The sequence below is a fragment of the Triturus cristatus genome, chromosome 1_2 (assembly GCF_964204655.1).
Source record: "Triturus cristatus chromosome 1_2, aTriCri1.1, whole genome shotgun sequence".
Taxonomy (NCBI): Eukaryota; Metazoa; Chordata; class Amphibia; order Caudata; family Salamandridae; genus Triturus; species Triturus cristatus.
In genome coordinates, this window is record NC_140580.1 from 359,503,142 (window position 1) to 359,524,783 (window position 21,642).

At 44.2% G+C, this 21,642-nt stretch overlaps 1 protein-coding gene across 2 annotated transcripts in view; it reads left to right on the top strand.

Annotated features, from left to right (window-relative positions):
* The window catches only part of CAMTA1 (calmodulin binding transcription activator 1), a 3,052,768-nt gene that overhangs the window by 2,411,289 nt on the left and 619,837 nt on the right, over positions 1–21,642 (top strand). For both annotated transcript variants that reach the window (XM_085604480.1, XM_085604488.1), the window contains exon 8: positions 9,606–11,461. In XM_085604480.1, coding sequence (XP_085460606.1) covers positions 9,606–11,461 — 1,856 coding nt within the window. The remainder of the gene's footprint in view (positions 1–9,605; positions 11,462–21,642) is intronic.

A 21,642-nucleotide genomic window follows, 5' to 3' on the forward strand; every position in this document is an offset into this window, starting at 1 on the left:
CCAAGCCTCCCGAAGGCGCACCAGGAGATCCGCCCGGTGATTAATCAATTTTTTATAAATTAAAGAAATAGTACTATCAGGGACATGTCCGTCAAGTACGCGGTCCTCGAGGGGCGAGGAAACAGGGATCTTGGTCCCCTCCCCGAAGACCGAGAGCAGGGCGTGTCGAACCTGGGCGTAGCGGAAGAACTCCCTGTCGGTCAGCTCGTAGTCGGCCTGGAGCACCGCGAAAGTCTTGACCGTGCCCTTGTGCCACAGGTCTCCCACTTTGCTGATACCAATCGTGTCCCACTGGTCAAACCCCTTGGTGGTCCACAAGCTGCCCAGGCGGTCGGAGGCAAACAAGGGAGTAGCACATGTCATTCGCTCACTCCAGCCCATGGCCGCAGTGGCAGCCCTCCAGGTCCGCACAGCAATCTTAGTAGGACCCGTAAGGGTCCGGTCAGCCAGGCGGGAATAAAGTGCCCTGTTGTAGTTCCCGCCGGGAAGCAGGAACTTGTCCATCTCATACGCCGGATTCAAGCCGGGCGCATACGTGGCGTGGTTAATGGCAGATAGCTGCGAGGCCCAATAGTACCTGCGAATGTCAGGAAGCGCGATGCCCCCGTCATACCAGGGGAGAGTGAGCTTGGCAAAAGCAATACGCGCCCGGCCGTTCCACACCAGTCTCCTCTGCAGGCTCTCCACCTCCCGAAAGTAGGCCACTGGGATAACGTCGAAGGAGTTCTGGAGTGCATAGAGGAACCTGGGAAGGGACATCATTTTAAACAGCGCGGACCGACCCAGCGGGGACAGGGGCAGCCTGCACCACCGGGCCGTGTCCTCACGCAGTCGCCGAAGTGGACGCAGAAGATTCTGCTCGTAACGAGCCACCGGGTCCAGTGAAACGTATATCCCCAGGTACTTAAAGCCGCTCAGAGATATTTGAATCGGGAGCCGAGGCGGCAAGAGAGGAGGACCACCAGCGATGGGATAAACGCAGGATTTAGACCAATTGATCGTGAGACCCGAATTGTTCCCAAAGGAGGTCAGAACGTCAAAGAGGACGTTGAGTGACTGCCGCGGCGAGGTGAGATACAGGAGAATGTCGTCCGCATACAGCGAGACCCGATCTTCAAAGCCCGGGCCCCACCGGATCCCTCTAAGCGAGGGCTCCCAACGGAGCCAGGCAGCGAGTGGCTCCAGGGCGAGAGCAAAAAGCAACGGGGACAACGGGCACCCCTGCCTCGTGCCCCTGCCGAGGGCAAAGGGCCGAGAGACCCGCCCATTCACCACCACTTGAGCCATGGGTCCCGTGTAAAGGAGCCTCACCCAGCCAATAAATCCCTCTCCAAAGCCGAATTTATCCAAGACGGCCCAGAGGAATGGCCACTCAATAGTGTCAAATGCCATCGTGGCATCCAAAGAAACCAGCACGGCCGGTTCGGTGAGGAGCTCCGCCCTGGCGAGGACCCCATGCAGACGCCGCAAGTTAAGAGCGGTGTTGCGGTGCGGGATAAAGCCGCATTGGTCCGGATGAATAAGGTCGCACACGACACTCAGCAATCGATTGGCCAGGACTTTCGCCAGGATTTTAGGCTCCGCATTGAGCAGTGAAATAGGCCGGTAAGAGGTACAGCGGTCACGCGGCTTGCCCTCCTTGGGGAGAACGACTATAGTGGCCAAGCGCTGGTCGGCCGGAAGGGAACCCGCCGCAAGAGAGTCGCGGAACATGCGGCTGAGGAAGGGCGCAAGCTTATCAGGACGCAATTTGTATAGTTCAATGGGCAGACCGTTAGGACCCATAGCCTTGCCCGAGCGAAGGGAACGAATCGCGGTCGCTATTTCATCCGACGATAAAGGGGCGTCCAGCCGCTCCCGGTCCTCAACGGACAGGCCGGGCAGAGCAATATCTCTCAGTAGGAGGCGAGAGTCATCCTCGTCCCTGTCAGTCACCGGGGAGTACACCGCCCGGAGGTGGTCAGCGAAGCATTCCACAATCTCATCCGGCTCAGTCACACACACACCATCCGCAGCATGCAACTCGGGGACCACACGATTCACTCTCTCCTTTTTGTCCAGCCACGCAATCAACTTTCCCGCCTTGTCCCCCGCGTCATACAATCGGCCCTGCTGTTCCCTATACATAGTTTTGGCCGCGTCAGTGACCAGGGACCTATATTCGAACTGTTTCAGGCTAAGGGCATGTAGCCCGTCCGGAGTAACATTCGCCTCCAAGGCCGACTCCAGCCCCGAGAGGTCAGTCTCCAGCTTCACCACCGCCTCGCTCCTAACCTTCTTGGCCACCACTATCTGGGCGAGGGCGTGTCCGCGTATAACAGTTTTAAAGGCTTCCCAAAGGGACAATGCAGACGACACCGACCCCTCGTTTTCACTGAAGTATTGGTCCATGGCCTTAACCAGGCTGTCACGAGTCACAGGGTCCCGCAGGTACCAGGGGTTAATGGGAGCTATCCGCCCCGCGGACCGCGACCCGGTGTCAAAGAGAAGCCACAGCGGAGAATGGTCGGAGATACCACGCGCCAGGTGTCTGACCTCTCGAATCCGACCAGTCTGCGCCGCGGGCATAAGGAAGTAGTCTAACCTGGAGAGACTCCCATGCGCCCCCGAGTGAAAGGTGAACTGGCACTGGGTCGGATGCATTAGTCTCCAACTATCCACCAAGCCGAAGGTCTCCAACATCCCACCCAGCCATGACTGGGCAGCGGGGAGGGTCCTCGGTGGGTGACGATCCAGTTCACCCGAAACCACAGAATTAAAGTCCCCGCCCATGAGCAGGAGGCCGTCCGGGAGGTCAAGCAGCATTCGACCCAAATCAGTAAAGGTGGAGTTCTGGAGGCCCGGGGGGACGTAGACTGAAACCAGGATAAGGGGCTGCCCCTCCCACCTCCCAATCAGACACACATAGCGCCCTCTGTCATCCGAGACTATCCTCGTGATCTCCACCGGAAGGGAGGTTCGCAGGAGAATGCCCACCCCCCTGGAGCCAGTTGTGAAACCAGAATGGGCTACGAGGCGGTATCCCCCCCTGTTCATCACATGGCAGACATTGCCGACCAAATGCGTCTCCTGGAGAAACACCACATCAGGAGTCAAACGACGCAAATATTGCAGTACAACACCCCGCTTAATACGGTCCCCCAACCCATTGACGTTCCACGACATAAGCCTCAACCCGTCTCCCCCCATCCCCTCCAATAGAGCAAGAGGCCCCCAGCCCGCCGCACCGCTCCCAAATATGGATAAAAATCAATACCTCGCCCTGTAAACAAAAAACACACAACTAAACAACCCCTCTTCCCCCCCAACCCCACCCCAAGTCCAACGCCCCCCACCCTGCACCCCTGCGGGCCAAAGACCCCCCCCAACTTGCAGTGTGCCTGTCGCCCCACTAACCCCATTCTACAAAAAGACCCCGGAGGAGGAAAGGGACCCGAACCCGCCCGCACCCCTCACGGGTCCTGGTAAAACACAGTATGCAAAAGAAGTAAGACCCAACTGTACAGTGCAAAACCGCAAAAGCAAGGACCAAAAGTCAGTCTAAGGGGACCCGTCACCTGCGGTGCCCCCAGAGGGCCCGGGCCGGCCACCCCCGTCCGGCAGCGAGTCCAGCCAGTCACTTGCGGCCACAGGAGTGTCAAAAAAGACTGTCCGCTCTCCATGCTCCACTCGAAGTTTCGCCGGGTAGAGCATCGAATACTTCAGGCCTAGCTCGCGGAGACGGCGCTTCACCCCCTGGAATCCCATCCGCTGTTTCTGGACCAGTTGCGTGAAGTCCGGGTAAAAGTTGATGGTCGAGTTCTCGTAGCGGACCGGGCCACGGGTCCGTGAAGCCTGCAGAATAGCATCGCGGTCCCTGTAGTGGAACAGTTTAGCCACGATAGGCCTCGGGGGGGCCCCCGGCCGCGGCCGGCCGCCAGGAACTCGATGGGCCCGCTCCACAGCGAAGAATTTGCTTAGGCCAACCGGGGACAGCTGCTGCAGGATAAGTTCCTCGACCACGAGGTCCACCGGGCGGCTGTCGGAGGACTCCGGTACCCCAATGATGCGGATATTGTTGCGTCGGGCCCGTCCCTCGAAGTCCTCAAGCCGCCGGGCCATATGGTCGTTGACCACTCTAATGTCCCCAAGCGCGGCCCGCAGATCCGACACCTCCGCACCCAGGGTGGAGGTCCGTGTGTCAAGGGCCTGGACCTTTCCGTTGGTTTTAGAGAGGTCGGCCCGAATCAGGGTGACGTCGATCGCGACAGTGTCGATCTTACGGGCCAGGGCCTCATATTGCGTCGCGATAGTTTCCCTGATGCCCTCGATGGCGCCCATAATGTCCTGTAGGGAAGGTTCCGCAGCGACGGTCGTGCCTCCCCCCGCAGCATCCGGGGAGAGGCCAGCAGCGCCAGGGGACCCCCTGCCCTGGGTATAGCGGTCCATGTTGTTGCTCTGGACCGCTCCCCCGCGTAGTGAAGCCTTGGTCTTGCGCCCCTCCGGACCCCCTTTGCCCGCCATGTGAGCGCAGTCACTCAATGGGACCTCCGATCAAGGGGTGCGCGGGTGCCAGCGAAAGGACCACAAACTGCCGTTGTAGGGGTCGGAGGCGTCAGACCCGCCAGTAGGTGAAAGCAAACCTCGGGCAGAGGCCCAGGAGGCACCTCGCCACCTTAAGCACGCACGCCAGCCGATCTCCTGAAGGCCAAAACCGAAACCGAAAGTGCAGAATCGGTAACTGGCACCGCGCTGAGGCCGCTGTTGTTCAATTGCAGCCCGGCCCCACGGGTCATCTCCACCCCGGCCACCTCCGTCGGGTGGGTCCCAAAAGTTCCGGCGACGATAACTCAGGATTCCCAGGTCCGATTAGAGTTTCGAAAAGAGATATATGATCCGCTGGTCTTCATCTCCCAGATTCCATGCACCAAATCAGGATAGTCTCAGGATTTATTCCGAGGAGCAGAAAGGGTCCGGGGAGCCCTGTGCTCACGCGACCATCTTGGATGCGCGCTAGGCTCCTCCGTTTTGTATTCTTAATGTGAGCTACACAAAGTGGCCACCTTCGCAATCCCCATTTATTAGTCCATTAATTAAACACAACTCACTAGTAAAAAATCAATCAGCTTAATTGAATACAAGATCTTTCTGGTGTCTCTGAAAATTTTACGGGGAGTGCAGAGACGACCCCTGAGTTTCCCATATCTCATAGATATTCCTGGACCTTGGGTTGCATTGCCTCCCTTCCACACCCCAGAGAAGAACGGGATCTGACAACCCCACATGCAACAGGAGCCTCATTTATAGACCTCAAGCAGTGCTCATACTACATTATAACAGCTGCCAAATGCTTTGCAGGCAAGGACAGTATGGGGGTTACAACTGCAGATGAAACAACAACTGTCAGCAAAAAGGGACACTTTTCCAGTTTTCCTGAAATTTGTTCTGAAAAAAGGGACAAATGTTGGGAGTCCCAATCCTTGAACAAAATGGTATCTCACACCAACACGTCTGTATTGCGCTCAGAAAAGCAAGAGGCTTTGTTGGCAGCCATGAAAAAGTATCTGGTCAGTCATATGACTTAGTCTTATAGAGAAATAGATGTGTTCCATGAGACCTGATTTTTCTCCTTTCCCCTTTAAGGAGGATGTTATGTATCACATGTAGCTTCCTGGAGAGAAGTAGGAATTGACATTAATGTAGTTTCTGGCCATCCATTTACACTACATTTCTGTTCTTGTCTACATAAATCAACAAACAGTGCCTCCTTCCCGTATCCCCTTACTGCCCTTCCACACTCTGGCAATGTTTGGCAAATGGTTCATATCTAGTACTGTCTTGATCCCAGTTTCAGGCTTTAAATGTTCACACCAACCATTGCTCACCTCCACTACTTGAACTCCTTGGACCTCTGCGAATAGTAATTCCAGTTTAGAGAAATATCCCCGTGACTTTTCCAGGCCAACCTTATTGAGAGCCATGGTATTTATTTTGCTGTATAGAGGAGGAAAAACTCACAAATACATAGAATGTATTTGGAGGACCAGTAAGCCATTGAAACACTTGGATGATGATTTTTAACAAAGGAATCTAGCAAACTGATTTGATAAGTTTACCTATTTGGAAACTCTCTGTTCATTCATTTTTATTTAGAAAGCCTTTTCTGTCCTAGATAGAGGGACATTGTGACCAAGTGAAAAGCCATGTAGTACTTACATTTGTAATAATTATTGCCAAATACCTATGTATAATGGTTGCCAACGTGTACAACACAATATATTCAGAACTATTCGGGAAATGTCTATAAGCGAAGAAATAGTTTTTCCTTAATACAGAAATATATGGATGTGGTCATGATGGTTCACAGAGCATTTTATCTTAATCAGAGTATATTGTCATGTCACCAGTTTAGGAAATGCTCTGCATAAGGTAAAGTTGGATCTTTTTTAAATGTAGTTTTCATGTTTTTGATTCAATGCAATGTTATTTATCAGTTTAGCTTAAACCGTGTGTTTTAAATCACAAAATAATAATATAAACTAGACATCATTTCAACTATAAATTTACATGTCATTGAGACGTTTTGTGAAAATGTAAAAAAACTTATGGCATGACAAATTTGAATAGGATGGCTATTGACTAAAATGTATGCAATTTACAGAGCAATAAAATGTCAAAACGAGACCAACACTATGGATTCACATTCATTGAGCTATTTCTGACACCTTTGTAACTCTGTTGACAAAGTAAACTACACACTTTTAAAAACAATTCCCGGAAATGTCTATACATGCATAAACATTGATTTAGAAATGCTAACCTGGCAGTCGTTATCATAGTCATAAAACATTTAAAGCCATGGGCACTAGACGAGTAGTGGTTGCTATTTTTAATTAATTTTTAGTTTAGCAGCTTTTCATAACCACATGGTATTGAATCACAAACCAGTATAACAAAATACGTAACACTACAGTTAGAAATCCACATTTCAATAAGCGGTTTTGTTAAAAATGTTAAAAAGAATTTAAGGTATGCACCTTTCAAATGGAATCACCAATAAGTAATATTCAATCATTTCTCGATTGACTATCTAAGATAATAAGAGTATACTAGTATAAATTAACATTCCAAATGAGATACTTCGTAAAATGTTTATAAATCATGTTTGCAGAATGCCATTTCTAAATACAATTAGTCTAAACTTAATTTGTATTATTTATATTCATGGCTCTCTAGTTGTAGGAGACAGCCCACTCTTAGGCCGGAGTCCACAGTGATTTGTGGGAAAACAAAATGGCTCACTGACTGAGAGAACCACACACAAAACATACTAACCCCAGACTGACAAACACCTTTTCTGCTCTCAGGTTGAGCCACCTCAGACATGCTCGCATGCGCCTGTCATTCAAGGATCGAGAGGTGTTATGGACAAATTCAACCCATTCACATTCTCTATTTCTCTCTCTCCAGTCACAACAAAAATTACATCAGGCACTCCAGATTTATTTTTCCCTCCATAACAATGTGCCTAGAAATGTGGTAGAGATCAGGTGTACTCATGAATCCTGGGTGTTACAAGCCCGCACATTTTTTACAATTTGAGCACAAAAATTAAAAATTAGGGCAGCATGCCATTCAGATCACCTAATAGTAAAACATAAAAATACATTCACACAGATGAAACCATTCCTAACTTAGCAACATGTATCACAAGACTACAATTGTATACCAAGGTAGCATGAGCACTAAACTCGATTGGCACACTGTTTTGTTTGTGCCTAACAATAAGATTGAGTCTCTAGGAATTAAAATGATAGTTAGTCAACCGTTTTCATAATAGACGCTACTCCTGTCATGAGAGTGATTAAACATCATATGTATGTGCCACTGAAAGAAACCACATGAAAAAAATTAAATCCTTGAAAATATTATCACCTGTACTGAGCACATAGCCAAAATTAATGTTTCTGGGTCCCTAAACACTAGACATGTTGGTTCTATTAGAATCTGTAGAGGGGGCAAAAATGTTCTGGCCACAATAAAGTCAACATTTGGGGTAAAGCTAATACCAACCTAGACCCCATTCCTAGGTAACCACCTTTTAGCAACAGCTCCAGAGCACAATTAACTGACGAAAGCTAAAACTCTGGTGACATAACTCTGGAAAATAGTCCTGAGATCACAGACAATTCATCCAAAAATATACCAAAGAGACATGTTTTCAACATATAAAACAGTTTTCAAACAATGAACTCAGCTACATGACATTGATAATAAACCAAGATTAGCAGTGCTTGTTGGGTATGGGCGATTCTCTCTCTCATTGCCCAACATTCTTTAATATTATGGGGAAATACTTAAAAGTGCCTTAAAACTGTAGGTAAGAAAACATTTTTCTGTGTGAAAAAGATCTAGGGCGAAGGAGTAATGCCTCTGTGACACTTACATTTCAATGCCCTGGCACTGAATTCAGGATGACCATGTTACCAATGCTGGTAAGCCATTTATACCTACAAGCGAAATTGTGCGTCTAACTCACATCAGAGAATTAGAGGATAGTAGGGTTACGATGACCTCTTTCCCTAAAAATGTGAACAATAAAATTGTAGAATTGAATGTGAAGAAGAACTCTAGAACCACACTTTTGAACTCTAGAATCCACACCCTTGAGTGGACTGAGTGTCCTCTAATTTGCTAATCTGATGTCCCTGTTGGTAAGGGATTTATAATCTGTCTAATGTCAGTCTAGGAGAACCAAAGCACTGACAACTTCCTCTACTCCTCAAAAAATGCTACTAAGTGCCCAGAGCAGAGCATGTCAAATAAGAATTAAACTGTGGTGGTTGTACCAAACCAATGCCTTCATTTTGTGGTCGAATCAATGAAAAACAGGCCTTCAATTGCAAGGCAAACGGTCTAAATGCTTGTAAAAGCAAAGTGCTTGCACTTCAGGATTCCCAATAACCAAGCAAAGCTGCTTGTAATTGGACCCATTAGCGGCGTGGAGGGGAGGGAGATAAGCTTTCGCTTCCTGCAAGGTGATTCTGCATTAATTAAGCTGCCTATTTCTTTCTGGGAAAAATGAATCAATTAGAATCAAACATTCATGGGACAATTCTTCACAGAAAATGCACTGCCAACTCTAGAGATTGCACACGAACAAGACAACTGGGGAGAATCATGTGCCAGAGGCTCCTTAATTCTCCAGCTTTCCGGAAACAAGTAAAATCAATTTTTGTGCCTGCTGGAGAGAAGGCATCAGTTTAATCAAACACTCTCAAGTCTCACTGACTTTGACCCCTGACCCACCCGTTATTCTCCATTCCATCGCGTTAATTATTTGCCCTGCGAATTCTTTTGAGAGGCATTTTGACTGTCAACAAGTGAATTAGATGCGACTGGTTTCATAAGACACATATTTCTTATGGGAGTGAAAGTTTTATCTCTTTCCCCCTAATTCACCCCTTCCTTAATGATTCAAGGAAACCGTTATGATTAGACGAGATAATTAGAACGAGAACAAAGTGCATTTTATAGGGCCGCACAAGTCAGGGGAAAGCACAATTAAAATTATTTGTTGTATTTATCCTTTAATGAATCCACTTATTTGCTGTTGATTGTCACAGGCGCGGGGAGCAGCGTACATCACAAGTGCAACAGTGCCAAGCATCGCATCATCTCGCCCAAGGTCGAGGCAAGGTCAGGTGGGTACAGCGTGCACTCCGAAGTGCAGAACAACGATGTCTCGGAGGGCAAGCACGAGCACAGCCACTGCAAGGCTTCCGGTCGGGAGAAGAGGAACGGGAAAGTGGCAAAACCAGTGTTGCTCCATCAAAGCAGTACTGAGGTATCTTCCACCAATCAGGTGGAGGTGCCGGACACCACCCAGAATTCTCCTGTGTCGATCAGCAGTGGCTTAAATAGTGACCCTGACATGGCGGACAGCCCAGTGTTCACAGGTGTCTCCAGCATGGCGGTTGCTTCTGTGATGGGAGGCCTATCGCAAAGCGCAACTGTATTCATGTCCGAAGTGACGAACGAAGCGGTCTATACCATGTCTCCCACTGCCGGCCCCAACCAACACCTCTTGTCCTCTGATGCAGCTACCCAAGGACTGGTTCTTGCCGTGAGCTCTGATGGACACAAGTTTGCGTTCCCTGCGTCAAACAATTCAGAGAGCTTGTCTATGTTGTCCACCAACGTTGCTGAAGAACTGGTACTCTCCACCACACTCGATAACAACAGAAAGATGTCAGAAACCACCATGAACTTTGACCCAGACTGTTTCCTCAACAATCCCAAGCAGGGGCAGACATATGGTGGAGGGGGGCTGAAGGGGGACAGCAGTAACGCCAACATAAGGCGGTCATCCAGTACGGATCGCAGTTTCAACTTCAGCGCTGCTCTAGTTAAAGAGATCAAAACTGAGGACACATCTTTTGACCAGCAGTTGTCTAAAGAAAGCTTCTCTAACACCTCCACATCGAACTCACTCACCCTAACAGCAGGCTCCAGTTTGCTTCCCTCTGGAGGGGGTCTCAGCCCGAGTACCACTTTAGAGCAAATGGATTTCAGTGCAATTGACTCCAACAAAGACTATTCAAACAGCTACAATCACACGGTGCAGAGTCCACACGTCCACCAAACACCTTCCCCTAGCTTCTTCCTCCAGGATGCCAGCAAGCCCATCCCTCTGGAACAACCCTCACATAACAATCTGAGCGATGCAAACAACTCGTACGTAAACACGTTAGGAATGCCCAACGTGAAAACAGAGGTTACGCCCCAAACAACCTCCAACTGTAATGGCACAGTGGACCAAGTTAGAATAGAGGCAACCTCCTCACTGCAGCTAATGCAGTACCAAGCAAACTTCCAAGCCATGGCTGCGGAGAATGAAGTCACAATGGAGACCTCTCAACAAGCTGAAGGGAATGACAACTTGATGAAAGCTGGCGAGCTTCAAGCCTGCAGTACGGAACACTATATGCAGCATGAAGCCAATGGTGTTATTAGAAACGGGAATGGCCTCCCCATACTCCAAGGGAACATGGTGCAAGGGCTCTACCCTGTTGCTCACCCTAACATAAACAACAACTCCAACATGGAGCTGAACTTAGATCATTTTGACATCTCCTTCAGCAACCAATTTTCTGACCTTATTAATGATTTCATATCCGTCGAAAATGGTGGCAACACAATCTATGGACACCAGTTGGTGGCAGGTGACAACGGAGGGCTGCCTCACGCAGATGACGGCAGCAGGGCAGCGTACAGCCAGGCTGAGATGTGCATACCTTGCTGCAGCCCCCAGCAAGTCAACATGCAGCTCGGCAACACAGAAAATGGAGTCACCACCATGGCCTACATGCACGTGGCTGAGGTCGTTTCCGCTGCCGCCCAGGGGGCACTTGGGATGTTACAGCAGAGTGGCCGCCTGTTCATGGTGACGGATTACTCTCCTGAGTGGTCGTATCCAGAGGTGAGAATGCCCCTTTCATGCTTTTGCAATTAACAGACTATCTTTTAATGCTTTAAGAATAAGGGGTTGTTCGAATTGTTTTGTGAATGTACTCTGAAAAGCCTTTTAAGTGCATCCCCTTAGAAATAGGAGTCACAGAGTTCGAGCCATTTGCATGTCTGAATGCTGGTTTTATGAAGCACTTAATTACATTGACAGTTCTTTTCCTCTCTGGTAACAAAACCTCAGCAATGAATGATTCTGCGTAGGTATAAAAAGGACCGTCAATCTGCAGTCTGTACAAGGCTGTCCAATTAATTCTCAGTAGAAGCACACAATGCATTAAAAGAGGGACTTAGGAATTGTCAATTGGTGACAACTGCAAGCGGCCTGGTGCAACGAATGGTCGTGTGCATTCTTCTTGTCTTTGCAGAGGAGACAAGAAAGTGAAACAAGTAGAACCCAGACCACAAAACTTCTTGAAAACAGTCAGATATTTGTTCAAGACTGGGTTCTCAAACATATCGATTCATTTGTTTGGAGTTCATAAATAATTCCATGGTTCTTCCTGGAATTGTACGTATTCAGGAGTATTACAATGGATAACTATGTATGTACACACATGAAATAGTAATATGTGTGCTGTTCTGCATGTACAGTGAACGGGGCTAAGGGGCAGAGGTGCAGGTCCCTTGTTCTATCTTTAAAGCACATGAGGCCTAATTCACAAACTCCTTTACGGTTGTAAACCAATGTCTATGGCTGACGATAGCTCCACATATGCCTGTCAGACGTCAATTTTTTCCTACTGTGTAATTGTATGCTACAAATGTGGGCAGTTATGCATTAGTAAACTCCATACATGGGGTGGGGAGTGGAAGATCAATGCGTGGTTAGAATTGGCAAATGTCTGAAAAACATGTGTTTATTGGCATTCAGCATTTCTTTTTCAGTTCAAAACATTTTATTAGTGAACAAAATCAAGATGTCATAAAAACAAAATACTCCAACAATGAATGCACATCACATAATAGAAAAGTAGCAATTTAAGGAAAGAATCAGGCTAGCAAAACATAGATTGAAAAATTAGATATTTTAAGAACGATAAGGGTTTTCAATGGGGTTTCAAAACTTCTTGTTGATTTGGAAGTAATGAAAAAGAGCGACGGGCACATGTATCTAAGTAAATTGTGGTAGGTGACCATAGATCCAATCTTTTCGATGCCAAGTGAATGGGGTAAACAAAGGAAGTATCTAACCTGTGATTATGGCAAACAGCATACCACCATGCCTTGTAAGAAATTTGAGAGGAATCTTTCCAATTTGCTGTAATTTGCTGAAATGCAACTGCTAATAACAAATAAACAATTTTAAAATTAAACATGACATTCTCCCAGCATGATGAAATGCTTCCTAGAAAAACATGCGTATAGGAAAAAGAAAATGCAGTGCCAAAAATCAAATTAATTTGAGACCAGACTTGTTTTCAAAAATTATGTACAGTAGGACAAGAAAATAACATGTGGAATAAATCAGCTTTTGGGGAAGAGCATGTCCAACAAATATCAGACACATCATTGTAATTTTTGCTTAGAACACTCGGTGACAGCAAAAGTCGATTGTAAACAAAAAACAACGTTTGCGTTGTACTCGCAGCTCTAGAAGATTTACGAATCCTAGCCCATAATTTATTCCATAAAGACACTGGCCAAGATAATACAAAATCACGTTCCCAAGCCTCTTCACTTTTAGATTTCTGTCGAACCCCGCTAGTGTCATGTAGAAAATTATATATTTTGGAAGCTTTGGGTGTGGACATTAACAGGGTTCACAATTTTGAGGCTTTTAATTGAGTATGCGTGTCCATTACGGCTTTTATGAGTAAAAGATATTTGTGGATATATGAAACAGGAAGGTTGAATAAATGACTGACTGAGGAAAAAGATAAAAAATCTGAGTGTGAGAAAAGCTGGTGGATCCAAATGAGGCCCTTCTGATGCCAGGATTTCCAGTAAAAAGGTTTATTCCGAATAAGTACGTTTTGATTATGCCAAATTGTAGAATTAAGAAAAGAATTTACGGAGTCATGAGAAAAAGAAGAAAGAGGCGATAGGAGTTTAGAGGTCAATTTAATAATGGGGGTAGATAAAGCTTGGGGTTTACGTGAGAAGGAGAGATATTCATCAAAGGAAAAGGGAAATAAGAAAAAGCATTCAATTGTAGCCCATAAGGGGCAATCCTCTTTAGGATCACATAACCACAAAGAGGCTTGACGTAGAAGGAATGCTTTTTGATACGCCGTGAAATCAGGAAAGTTGACTCCACCTTCAATTTTGGGACGAATTAACCTAAATATAGACATTCTGGATTTCTTCTTATTCCAGAGGAAGGAAGAGAGGATAGTATTAATCTTCCTACATTTTTTGGGGGGAATAGGGACTGGGATGTTGGAAATATTATATATAATTATAGGCGATAACATCATCTTGATAGTGTCTAAACGACCCCACCATGACAAATAAAGAGTATGCCACTTAGTAGTTAGGTCTGAGATCTTCTGTATACATTTATTCATGCACAACGAGACTGTGTCAGAAATTGAAGATGTGACATGTAGGCCTAGATATTTAATGTAGTTGGGACTCCAAGTAAAATTAGAGGCAATAAAATCAGGTTTGAAAGTGTACTTTGTTAAAGGTAAAATCTCACACTTATTATTTAATTTGTAACCAGATATGCTGGAGTAAGCTTGTACTTCTGCTAAAAAGGCAGGAATAGAGTCAGTCGGTCGGGACATGAAAAGCAGGATATCATCTGCGTAAGCTGCGAGTTTAATATGAGAATGTAGTGTTTGGAAGCCATATAAATTTCCATTCTGACGTAACTTAGAGAGGAATGACTCCAAAGCTAGGTTGAAAAGGAAAGGGGAAAGAGGGCACCCCTGACGTACACCTCTTCTTAAATCAAAAAATGGAGATATCAATCCATTAGCACAAACAGCTGCTCTAGGATTAGAATAAAGAAGTCTGGTATTATCAGTTATATAACGGTCTTTGACAAATCCGAGCCAGAAGAATGTCCCGATGAACTAAAGGAATTAATTAGAGAATGTAATTTAGGCGATAAGAGTTTGGAAAAGTGCGTGTAAAATTCAGCCGTGAAACCATCGGGGCCTGGTGCTTTATCACGTTTAAGAGTCTGGAGGGCTATTGACAATTCTTGCTGCGTTAACTCTGACTCTAAGGAAGCTAGATCTGGAAGAGCGTTGTGAGGTTTTTGAATATTAGAGAAAAAACAGGATAAGGAGTGTTCAGTACGTTGTGTTCCAGAAGCATATAATGTTTTGTAAAAAAGAGAGAATTCATTTAAAACGTCACCATCTTTAAACTTTATATCCAAGTTAGCATCATAAACTGATTCAATGTTTAGTTTGTTATGTTTAACTTTCAAGTAATTGGCTAGGATTTTCCCAGCTTTGTTTTTACCACCGTAAAACTTGGCACTGGATTTTAACAAGTAAAGTGAAGCGTCCTCAGTGGACTTTTTGTGAAATTGTAATTTGGCATTGATAAGCGCAGTTAAACAATCTTGTGAATGTGAGGTATAGTAGGAGTGCTCCAGTCTCTTAATGTCTTGAAGGAGATCTGAAATATGTTTACGGGCAATTTTTCGTTTCTTTGCAACAAAGGAAATTATGAAATCTCTTGCAGAGGCTTTGAAAGCATCCCACAAAGTATGAAAGGGGATGGATTCAGTTTGATTAATCATGTAAAATTCATCAAAGAAAGTGATAAAAGAGGCTGTAAATTCGGGATCTAAGAGGAGGGTGTTATTAAAACACCATCTCCTGGGACCAGTAATTTTAGGTAAAATGTCAAGGCCAATTAAAACTGGAGCGTGATCAGAAAGCAAAATAGGTCCAATTTCTGCATGAGTGAGAGTTTGCGAGATATTGTGGGAGACAAAAATATAGTCAATCCTAGATTGGGAATGATGAGAAGGGGAATAAAAAGTGAATTCTCTGGTGGTCGGATTGCAAAGTCGCCAGGCGTCTAGAAGTTTATGTTGATCAAAGGTATGAAGAAAATGTTTATGAGGCTTATTGGGTACAAAGGAGATTTTAGAGTTTCTATCAATAAATGGATCAAAAACCTGATTGCAATCACCAGCCAAAATAAAGTTATCTTCTATGCAACGAGAAATTTAGAAGAGAGACTGGAACACCCCTTAAAGACAACTTAACATTCAACCATCTACCATAAGTGTCCGACTCCTGAGAGATGAGTGAAAGTGAGAGGGATTTGCGACAGAGTATCATTACTCCATTGCGTTTGCCGTCACCTGGAGAAAAGAAAACTTCTCCCACCCAACCCCTCTTCAGCTTCAATGATTCATCCTCCGAGAGGTGAGTTTCTTGCAAAAAAGCAATATCAACATTTAATTTGGCTAAGTGAGTCAAAACCCGTTGTCTTTTAATGGGAGAATTTAAAACCCTTATGTTCCAGGTAATCAATTTTAATGACATAGAGTAATGGAAACAAATTGACCAAAAATTGTAGAATGAGAGCCCAATTCAATCAAGGAGCAGTATGAAATGAAAGAAAAAAGTAACATGATAAAAGGTTCAGACTCAGAACAATAAGGAATATAAGAAGTACAAGGCATAGGCCAAGAAAAGGAGTGGAGAATGAAAGAAGAGTCTAAGTCAATGAACCTAAAAAAGAGTGAAAAAATGATACAGGTATAGAGAACAAAAGCTGAGGAAAGAGAAATGAAGAAAATATGTATGAGAAGCTGCAAACATAAATTAAACAAAGTGATGAAAGGAGAAAAAAGTATAAAAGCTATAGAGTGAAGAAACAAGAGAATAGTAAAGTTAAAAAGTACAAAATTGAAAGCCCTAGAAGAGTCAAGAATGAAAGAAAAATTTAAATTGCTGATGACACCGGGTATACAAAAAAATAAAGAACAGATTACATGTTGAAAGACAAATAACATTACAAAACAAAAAACAATACTTACACAAACGAAAACGAAAGACGGGGGTAGGTGGAACGACATGGAGCTGACGAACGTCTAGGGAGGATCGACTCAACTGGGGAAGAATCGCGTCATAACAAGGATGTAACTGTAAAGCGAAGAAAAACATGTTTAATATGAATTTAGAGGGAAACAAAACAAGAGAAAGACAAAAAATCAGGGAATAAAATTCTAAGTAATATGAGCAAATGATATTCCAAAGATAACATTAAACTACATTGCTACTAAAAGAGCAAATAATCAGCGTAAATATAAGACAAACACTTTGAGGTTCTTTTTTCAAAGGAATGAATACAGCAAAAGTAAGCAGTACAAAATCATTCATATAACATGTGAAGAGGAAGGTCCTGAGGAATCCATAGGAGCTGTAGTGTGCGCATTGATAAAACTTTGCAAACGAACCGGGTCCTCATATGTTATAGTGTTGTTGTTGTTATAGGTAACCTTAAAAAGACACGAGTGGAATAATCCATATCTGGCTCGCATGGAGCGAAGGGCAGATCTCATGTTGAGAAAAGCTTTGCGCCGGGTCGCTGTAGCCTTAGAATAATCCTGCGCGAAGAATAATGTGGGGCATTCAGCATTTCTGTCCTTGGAAATGTCCTGAGTCTTACTTCTAGAGTGTGAAGGGCAATAGAAGAGCCCCAGAGTTGATGGGGTGTAAGAAAGGGGTTTTTCCAAGGTAAAAATGTTTTCACTGCCGAGAGGATTTTTAAAAAAAAGTGCCTTTGCTTATCATGCTCCCTTTCCTCGAAGCAGAATTGTACCTTATATTTACCTCCATATTGGGCAACAAGCAGATGTCACATGACTTATACAGTAGTACGCCTGGAAAAATGCAAACGGTGTAGCTTTGCAGTGCATTGCCAAAGGTCTCACATTTTACCCCTCTGAGAAGGTGTATGTATATGAATGCAGAGCTACAAGTTTGTGTGTGAATTGAGCCGATTTATATGTATTTTTAACAAAAGTACATTTGTAAGGTGCTTCTGGGCGGAAACAACTAGCAAATGTTTGTTCAGAATCTCCTCTACTCCCCGAAAGTTTACTTATGCATGGCTTAGAACAGATTTGTATGAAATGCATTTGGCCCAGAATTGACTGCTAAGAGGTTGGATGAAACACACAACAAGAGTGTTTATCAATTACCATCCTTTCTTGCTGATCCAACATATATTTCAATGCAGATTTGTGCTTTATACTCTTTTCTCGTAATGTTATAAACCTGAGGGGGAAATTTCACGTATTGTAATGCAGGCAAGGGAAAGATAATGGGTGGAAGAGACGCTTGGGGCCATACGCTGCAAAATTTAGCATTCAAATACATTTGTGAATTGATGTTGTACTGTTTTGTTACCATAAAAATAGAGCAAATACTTTTTCTCCATCTTTTCAACTAACTTTGCATCTGCATAAGACTGCTTCATTTCTCTTACCAAAGCATAAATGGCTCAAAGCAAGTATGCTTCATTATTGCCTTGTTCAAAATATTTGGGGCCATGTCCCTTTAAGTTTTATAGTTAGTTTTACATCTATCTAATGAATAATTGTGCTTCTAGACAATGTCGGAAATTGGAAAAGTCACATTACACAGGAGAAAAAGCAATTTAGAACATGATTAAAATTATGAAACACCCCAAGTGCAATCAAAGCAACAGTTTTGAAAGAGGCGATTGTCTGCTGTCTATACCTCGCATGCTTTACGTCTGCTAAATCATTAGTAAAGTGCTTGTGCTTTTACTCTTAAACTTGGTAACTTTGGCCTACACCTGATTGGTACATCTAATTTAATTATAAGTCCCTAGCATATGGCACTACATATACTCAGGGCCAAGTGGGTTGTAGCGTTCGTTCTGCCACCCACTAAAGTAGCCCTGTAAAACATGCCTCAGTCCTGCCACTGTTGTCTGTAGTGCAGCTGTAAACTGCCATTTCAGGCTGACAAAGTAAACTGTTTGCCAGGCCTAAAACTGACTTTCTTGAAACTTATAAATGACCCCTAAGGTAGGCCCTAAAGACTTATAGGTGGAGTGCATACTATTTAAAAAGTAGGGCATGTGTACTTAAGTTTTACATGCCCTGGTAGAAAAGTTATTTTTTACAGTAGCAAGACTGGGTTATCTTTACACATATTAAGTGATAACCTCAGTTTGGGAGCAATTAGATAAATACTTCTAACACAAATTTGAATTGTAATTTTAAAATACTCTTTAATGGTAAAATCAAATTTTATTTACTTTTCTGAAAATGACACTTTTAGAAAGTTGGCATTTTCCTGTCTAAACCAAACGTGCCTTTCTGCCAGCATTTAGGGTCACATGACTGAATGACACTCCAGTGGTGTGTTGTGTATTCCTTCCAGGCATAAGGACAAAAGGACTTGGGAGTAGAGGGAGTTGGTCTTCTTGACAGGATGGCTGAGAAGGAGTGTGCCGTGCGCTCATGACCCTTCAAAGGACCCTACCTGCAGCACACACAAAGGAACCTGACACCAGGCTTGCTCCTGCCTTTGTCCCCCTAGACAGACTAGAGCCAAATCTAGGGGATGGGGAAAAATAGGCCAGAACTAGTTTGGGAGTAGGGCAGGGATTGCCCCCTCACAAATAATGGCACTGGGTATAAAAATGGAACCCCAAAACCCCTGGGAAGATCCAGAAGTAAAACTGCTCTGCTGTCTGAAGAAAGAAGACTGGGCTTGCTAGCTAGCCTTGAACCCAAGATCCCCTGAAGTGATTCCAAGTGTCATCTGGCTGACCTCCAGCTGAGGCTACTCGCATGGACTCGGACTTTGAAGAGTAAAACTCATCACTAGGATGAACCTGGTCGCTATATCTGCCTCTTGCTCCATCACAGTGGGCCTGAACCTATCACGTTGACTGGTCCAGCGAGAGCAGATACCCGTGAGTTGCTCTTTGTGCTTTATGGTGCTATTTTCAACTAAAATAAAAAAAAACATAACTGATTCTGCTGATAGGATGTTTGTCACTTTGGTATGATTTTATTTATTAATATATATCTATTCTTCTAAATTGGTTCGGGATTTTTCTTGTGTTGTGTTTTCACTTTATTAGTGGTTGAGTGCTACATAAATGCTTTGCATATTAAGCATGGTTATTTAGTGACTCTGTGGTGTGGTTCATCTGAATGGATTGTGTTAATTTCTTGAGTGGAGCTCTCACCACCCTCAATTAATAGCTAAAGCTTCTTACAGAAATGCACTGTACAACACATTTTCTCATTTCACCCAAACATACTTTCTTTCACTAAGTAAAAAGCTCCTATCTCCAGTGAGTGGTAAAGTCCTCCCTTCACAGACAGGAAAGACCGACAATGCCCTCTCAGTGAATTCAGTCCTCATCTCACTTAACACTGTCATCTCCTCCTCCTTTAATTCGAGATGTCACAGCACTCTAGCGACTAATTGGTACTCATTTTATCCATCTCAAAAAGATGACATTGCTGGCTCTTCCTGCTTTGGTTCAAGCATGTTGACTGCACCTGGTGCACAGATTATTGCAGCAGATGCATAAGCCCTCTGAACTATGTTACCTGCGCACTAGATAGGTATTAAGACAATAGCCTTGCATTGTTTTTGATTATACGTTGATCTTCCACGTTTCGTCTCCACACATCATCCAGAAGCCTTGCCATGCACGGAGGAGTGAGCGGTCCCCAGTTCCAGACTCCAATAAAGAACTCCATCACATGGACCAAATCGACAAATGTTGCAGATGGCACAGACTTGCAAGGCCTTCCCTGTTTTCTCATGATCAGTGATGACTTGTACCCTCAGGCGAATCAAATTTGCATTCTTTGAATTTGAGTGAAATGTAAAATGCACCGCTGATGGGGTGACAAGAATGAGGTCAATAAAAGGGAAGGAAGACATTTTACTCATATTTTTCTATATAAAAAACGATAAGAAAAGAAAAAAAAGGCATGAAATGGAAAGTTGCAGTGAGGCAAATTAGACTGTGTTGAAACAGCTCAGACATGCCATGCAGCATGTAAAAACATTTAGAATATCCAAGAACAAGCCTAGGTAGTGTCTGCATGCAGATGGCACCCATGATGTATAATTGTAATTAGGCACGGTTTTGCAAAGGAAGGCACTAAAAATGAAGAAATGAAGGCAGGCTGCGAGCTTCCAGGCAAACGTGTTGTACAATGGAGGAGTGAGGCAGGCGAAGTACCCAGCGCTGAATGATGCGAGGTCTCCAGGGGTCTGCTTGCAGTAAGTCACTTCCGTTCAAATGGATGGAGATCCGAGCAAAACACAATCGACCGTAAATCTCATCTATGGTTTCCAAAATATATTGCAGCAATTATTGGAAATACTGTAACCGCTTTGCTAAATGCGCAAATGCTGCAAAATACATAACAAAAACCTTTGCATTCTGCCTTAAAGGTGCAATTACTAAAGATAATTGGAAGAAACCCAACTTGATTGATGATCCAACACGTTCCTGACAATAGGGGATCAGATTCTATGGGCAATGGAAATATGTAAAAACATTGCAATGCAAAATGCTCTCAGCTTGCAGTGTAGACACAGTGTACATAAAGGTGTATGTTGTGGTAGAGAATATCGAATCTCAAATATCAAAGGGCAGAATATAGGTACAGTTATATTGAGGGATAAAAGGTAAGTTCACAGAAAGAGGTAAATATTCACTAATTTACTATCCTTCACTACATATCTACATACTCTGAAGATATATATATATTCACTTAAAAAACCATAGGTTTCACACATGTTATAGTTAGCTGGACATTTCACTCGTAAAAAAACCATTGAAATTCCCCCGTTATAGTTAGTTCAGATAACTATAACTCGCGCGCCCGCAATCCACTGCTCATGACGTCACATATTACATCACTCATGACATGGTCAGTGGCATCACTCATGACACCACTGATGACATCATCCTTGTGATAGAGTGGCGGAAATATTTGCACTTTTTCTTTAATCACAATCATGTGTTGAAGAGCCTTGTAAACAGTGATTCTTTGCCATTCTAAGATGGCGGGCAACATTTTGAACCAGTAATATGCTAGTCCACTTTTTATGTTTAATGCACTAGTGTATGTAAACGGAAGCAGAACATGACTTGCTTTACTGTGAGAAAGCTGGCCGTAATGGTGAAGCGCGTCGGTGTGAG